The 5,490-nt window shown below is 61.4% G+C and overlaps 4 protein-coding genes across 4 annotated transcripts, besides 1 other annotated feature; all 4 read left to right on the top strand.

Moving 5' to 3' along the window:
* Positions 1-190: 190 nt before the first annotated feature.
* TraAM80_09466 (surface protease GP63) lies at positions 191-874 on the top strand (the record flags this gene model as incomplete). Its single annotated transcript, XM_029386146.1, has 1 exon — positions 191-874. One exon carries the CDS (start codon positions 191-193, stop codon positions 872-874), a length of 684 nt encoding a protein of 227 aa, XP_029234019.1.
* Positions 875-887: 13 nt separating this feature from the next.
* Positions 888-1,610, top strand: TraAM80_09465 (uncharacterized protein; the record flags this gene model as incomplete). The annotated part of the gene is made up of 1 exon (XM_029386145.1): positions 888-1,610. One exon carries the CDS (start codon positions 888-890, stop codon positions 1,608-1,610), a length of 723 nt encoding a protein of 240 aa, XP_029234018.1.
* Positions 1,611-1,700: 90 nt separating this feature from the next.
* Positions 1,701-2,315, top strand: TraAM80_09464 (uncharacterized protein; the record flags this gene model as incomplete). The annotated part of the gene is made up of 1 exon (XM_029386144.1): positions 1,701-2,315. The coding sequence occupies one exon, from the start codon at positions 1,701-1,703 to the stop codon at positions 2,313-2,315; it is 615 nt and encodes a 204-aa protein (XP_029234017.1).
* An 85-nt stretch (positions 2,316-2,400) lies between these two features.
* Positions 2,401-2,454: a microsatellite.
* A 375-nt stretch (positions 2,455-2,829) lies between these two features.
* On the top strand, positions 2,830-5,490 carry TraAM80_09463 (esag4; the record flags this gene model as incomplete). The annotated part of the gene is made up of 1 exon (XM_029386143.1): positions 2,830-5,490. A coding segment is annotated over one exon (2,661 nt), but the record flags the coding sequence as incomplete, so codon positions are not given.

Genomic DNA, 5,490 nt, shown 5'->3' with positions numbered 1-5,490 from the left:
GGGCTGTTCCGATGCGATATTTTGGCGTGGGCGAGCACGTGCGTGCCACGTTAAGTGACTTGCGCCGTTCCGTTGGCGCCATGTAGTTCAACCCGGCGTACACGACTGCCTCGGCATGGGGCGTTCGCGTCGCCACACGTGGGCTTGCGCATGCTCTTGGGGTAACCTACGAGGCAATGAATGAAATGGGATGGTGAAGTCAGAGTTGACCGGACGTGGAATACGGCGCAAAATGATGACGGAGGCTACGGTTAAAGCGAATGCGGCAACGCGCTTCAACTGCGGTTTCGTCGAGGGCATGGGGTTGAGGACTGACGGCGCCGCTTCGAAAATGAAGACACCTCACTTGGCAGAACGCAGTGCCCGTGACGAACTGCTGCGCCGCAAGGTGAGCTTTGCAGTGACCCACCGCTTGGATGTACAGCTTCTTTTTGGTTTTGGGGTGCACCAATGTGGTTGCGGCAGTCGACGGTGGCGGGCCGATTGTAGAGGCGCGGTGGCCGTCGATTTTTGGTGGCGGCGTGCGTGGGTTGGCGGTGCTCCGCAAATGCCAGGGACGCCGGGGTGCGCTGCGGCCGCGGCGCCCTCTTCGTGGGCCTTCGCGCGAGGGGTTTCGCAGCGGGGCTCGTCGTCGCTGAGCAGCTCTTCTGTGTGCGCCGCAATTTCTATGGCGCTTTTTCCAACTTTTTTGGCTACCACGCGGCGAAACTGCCGTGGCACGAGCAGCGCCCGTGTTGTGCGCATGTGGGCGGGCGTGAGATGCCTTGCGCTGGTTCTGCCCTGCCTTTGGGCGATGACCACGGAGGGCATTGGGGCGTCTCTCAGGCGTCTTGCTCCACACTTGCCTCTGTGCAACGTGAGGCGTGTGCAATAGTTGCGGCATTTCCATGGAGTCTGTTCCTGCCGGCGCGGGGCTGAGGCCGCGCAGCTGCGGAGCGGCAAGCACAGCTCGGCACACCTCGGCCTCAAGGAGCAATGCAGCGCCACCCCGCCAACGCATTTTGCACCGTGCGGGGTCTGAATTGTCGCGGGCGCCCTCTGCCTCCTCACCGGCCTGCGCACAGGTTTTCTCACAGTGCTCGCCCCGGCGCGGGGCCGTGTTGCTAAGTTTGCGGCGGCGAGGAAGGCCGCGACCGTGCAGAGCCCGCGGATCCACGGGGTACCGGCGCGGTCACGTAGGCCCGACACCCCGTCCGGGCGCGTCGGCCCAGGCCAGCTGCCCACTGCCTCACCACAACGGTCGAATGAGCGGTCGTGCACATGAGTTCCACCCGTCTCGCACAAGACGAAGAAGCCGCATTGGCTCTTTTGTGAGCGGGGGTTTCGCGCGGATGCGGGCGGCTGCTACGCGCTCTTTGGCTTGTCACCGCGACGCTACGCACCGGTGGGGTGCTCGGAGCCACCGCCTTTGGCGCGGACTCGAGCCGGAGACCGCACGCCGGCTGGCTGCTGCGCCTTCCCAGCCAAGGACATTCCCCGGCGGCCTCTTGCTGGGTGTTGTGGGTGCGGGGTTTCGGCGAGGAAAGGACCTTTGCCTGCGTACGAGCATACCACCGGTCGAAGGAAGAAACGCAGGCCCCGAGGCGAAGGGCGGAACGCTCCCATTGTGATGCGCCGGCCGGTGGTGTGGAGGGCCCGCCTCCTCTTGCGTGGCACGGACGCAAGAGGCGGCAGAAGAGACACCGCGCCCAAACGCGGTGATGAAACGCTCTTGCGAAGCCAAACATGGGCCGCAAAAGGAGGTGGAGGAAGCCTTCCGGGACAACCCCCTGCCTCCGGAAGGTGAATTTTTTATTTGTGAAAGGAGGGCTGGCGACAGGGAACAGCGTGCGGTGCGTGAGAGACGGTTGGCACGCACCGGCTCGTTGAATCCCCACTGCTGCCGTTTTGGTTGGGGCAAAGGATGCGGCCGCAGAGAAGGTGCGCCCCGCCCCGCGGCGGCCGCCCAGCGGGGATACCAGTTGTCGATCTCCGATGTTCAGCATGCGGCTTTGAGCGTGGCGCCAGGTGTGGGTCCAGTTGCCACTGCATGTCCCGCGACGAGCAGCCAACCCACACGGCGCGACGTGGCGGGCCGGAACCCACTCATTAGGTCAGATCTGCGAGCGCTTGTGGGAGGAGCACGGGGCGCTGCGGCGCTTGCTGTGCGTGGCGGAAGCATATGCCTCACGCTCCACCGCTGCGGCTCCCACCCGCTGTGGGCTGGGGCTCGTTTTCGCAGCTCCAAGTGGCAGCAAAGAGACTTTTTTACGATGTTGACTGGCGCACCGCCAGGGAACCAATTCGGGACAATTGACGGAAGGGAGAAAGACTGAAGGTGCCAGGGTAGTTGGCTGCGAAGGGGAGAAACCCGCTGGCGGAGGACACCCGGCGCGCGGCAGTCCGTTGCTTCCAGGGGGTGATGGATGGATTAATGGAAGGTGGGGTCATGGATTATGGGTGGTGTGGGGATGGGAGGGCAGGAGAACGCGGGCGTGTGAGGGCTCGTAGTCATCTGCGTTATGCTTCGCGAGCACAGGCTCGCATTGGCGAACGGCCGTGAAGGGGCGCGTGTGGCATGTGGAAGTGCGTCTTCTCCTTGGCGTCTCCTCCTGGGATAGAGCGGGTGTTGTTGTCGCTTTGCTTCGCAGAGGTTCTTTTCCCTACGACTTTTGTCTCCGTCGCATTCGTTGCTTTCCTGTGCGCCGAGTGCATTGACGGCCGCACGTGTGGCCATATGCTCTCACCAGCCCTTTTCTGCTCCCTGTGCACCGTGTCCGCCGTCTCTCCCTTTTTCTTTGCCGTAGGAATTCACAGGCGACACAGCAAGAGAGGCGCAAGGCAACGGGTATGGCAGTACGTTGGGGGCGGGGAGGCGGCCGTGCGCGGTTGGGCTTGCGGCCCTCTGCTGCGCCGTCGCGCCTTGCCGTTATCTCTCTTGTGCTGCTGCTGCTGTTTGCCCCCCACAGCGCAGCTTCCAAATCCGCAGTTTCCAAGACCCGTGTGAAGGTGCTGCAGATGAGGGCATTGGATCTTACCTCACCCAAGGCTATGGTTACCGCTTTTTACTCCGGCGTAAATGCCTCGCTGTGGGCACACAACCATGCTGATGAGGAGGGTGTTTATGTTGAGGTTGTTAGAAGGGAGGCAAAAATGACCGAATTTTCTACTGTCCTGGAGGAAGTGATGCAGAAGGAAAAAAGTATTGTCGCTCTTCTGACTCAGTTCGGCGATACGTACTTGAAGGCTGTGCTGCCGGTATTGTCTCGCTTTGACCTTGTCTCTTTTGCCCCGTTCACTGGGTCGAGTGCGGTGCGTGGGTGGAACCCCAACGTGTACTTTGTGCGTGCTAATCCCGTGGCGGAGCTTCTGGCACTTCTCCGCTACGCCGTGACTCAGCTGCGGGTGCTTCGGCTGGGCTTCATGTACCTGCAGGGGGGCTTCTTTGGCGACAACGAGTATGAGCAGGCACAGCGTGTGATGTCGGAGATGGGCTACACGTTTTGCGGCGTGTTCAGTGTGACGCTTCTCTTGAGTGGCGATACCAACCCGAATGAGTTTGGTGCTGCGTGGGAGCGGTTTGCTGCGACTCGGCCGCAGGCTGTGATTGTGTTTGGCTCGCCGATACCAGACACCGCGAAGTTCGTCAGGAATATGCTGACGGACGATCGCACCGCTGGCGCGTACCTGCTGGCTCCCTCGGCGGTGCAGAGCATTGTCGTGGAGGCTTGGCGTGCTGCCGTTGCTGATGGTGTGAAGTTTGTGCCCGGGCAGGTGGTCACGACGGGGACGAACCCGCTGGCAAAGGACATGCAGTACCTTGCCATTTGGCGCTTCCAGAGGGTGATGCAGGACTACCTGGCAAACAGTGGGCAAAAAGACTATAACGATACGGACCATTTCCTCAAGCATGATACTGAAGGCGAGTTGATGGTTGATGGGTGGATTACTGGCGAGTTGCTCGTGCAGGCGCTGAGTAACCGTAAATGGGTGAGTGACCGCAAGTCGTTTATGGCGTCCCTCCTCAACCAGCGCCGGTATGTGGTGGACGACCTTGTGTTTGGGGACTACGGTGGGGAGTGCAAAGGTGCGGCGGCATCACAAGGAGCCATCTGCAACTGCAACGAGGGGGGCCACACGGTGTACATGAAGCAGTTTGTGAAGGACTACCGAGCAGAGGCAGTTAAGGAGGGGTTTATGACGTTTCAGTTGTCAGATTGTCAACATCAAGAGGAACATCTGCCGCCGGTACTTAGTGCGGTGGAGTTTGTAATGACTGATAGCGCTGTTGCACAAACTGCACTTGCCGAGTTGGAGGCCGGCTATTTGTTGGAGTATACGAACCGAAAAACATCTTGGAGAGAGGGTGTGGTCAACCTTTCTCCTGTCATCTCCACCCTTGGCAATGCCCGTAACGCCCTGCTGTCGGAGATGCAATCACGGCGTGTTCACGGAGTTGCGGGTGTTGTGACGGAGGCGGTGCTGGATGTGGAGACTGTGGCCTTCTTCGACCCGCTGCAGCTTGAGCCGCGGCTGAACAGGTTCCGCAGGCACGTGATCCACCTGTCGCCGACGCTGGAGCAGCAGTTCTTCGTGCTTGCGAAGTACCTCGGGAACACGAGTGTCCGTTCGGCGCACGCGGTGATCCGCGGCGAGGAGGCAGCTGCGGTGGCGGATGTGCTGCGGCGGTCGCTGGTGACGTTTGGCGGGTCGCTGCGGTCCCCGACGCTGCTGGCCGGTGGCGCCGCGTTGGCGGGTCACCTGCCGGCAAAGGGCGTCGTGTTCGTGGCGGGCCTTGCGTCTGGCGACGTCGCTGCGATCGCGAAGCACGTGGCGTCGCACAGCGGTGTGCGTGTGTTCGTTGCGTTCTCCGAGTTTGCGCTGCTGTACGCCGAATTCGTCGCTGCGTTCGCCGGCGGTACGGGTGCCGACCGCGTTGTGTTCGCGATGAGCCTGCCACACTGGAACGACACGAACTCGACGTCGGAGACTACCCAGAAGTTCATCAGCATTCTGACCAATGCCACGCAAAGGACGCCGCTGTCGCTGGCGGGCTTTGCTGCCGTGCGGCTGTTGCAGACTGTTCTCTCGCGTATGCACAAGGTGACTGCTGGGCTGATGGTAGACTTCTTCTACAGGAACACCGCTGTCACTGTGAACGACATGCTGTACGGATCCTTCGCTAACGGCACGGCGTGTGACGCAGATGACGGTGTTGGGTGCGGTAAGAACTACGGGGCGACGCTTATTTCTGTGTGGTCGCTTGCCCGTGCGCTGGACCCCGCCGTGCCCGTGCTGTTCCCCGCCGTGACCCCGTTGATACGGTACACGGAGCCCGCTGCACATGGGCTGAAATTGCAGCAGCTGATCGGCATCATCGTCGGCGTGGCGATTCTGGTCACCATCATTGTGGTTGTTGTGGCTGTGGTGGTGCACTTACGCCGCGACTCGCGTAACAACGCGAATGCGCCGAAGGAGCCGACAGACCCCGTGACGCTCGTGTTCACCGAC

This window comes from Trypanosoma rangeli (genome assembly GCF_003719475.1).
Source record: "Trypanosoma rangeli strain AM80 chromosome Unknown Tra_15.4_contig_00589, whole genome shotgun sequence".
NCBI classification, from domain to species: Eukaryota; Euglenozoa; class Kinetoplastea; order Trypanosomatida; family Trypanosomatidae; genus Trypanosoma; species Trypanosoma rangeli.
The sequence above is the reverse complement of the archived record's forward strand: the minus strand, read 5'-3'. Positions and strand labels throughout refer to the sequence as shown.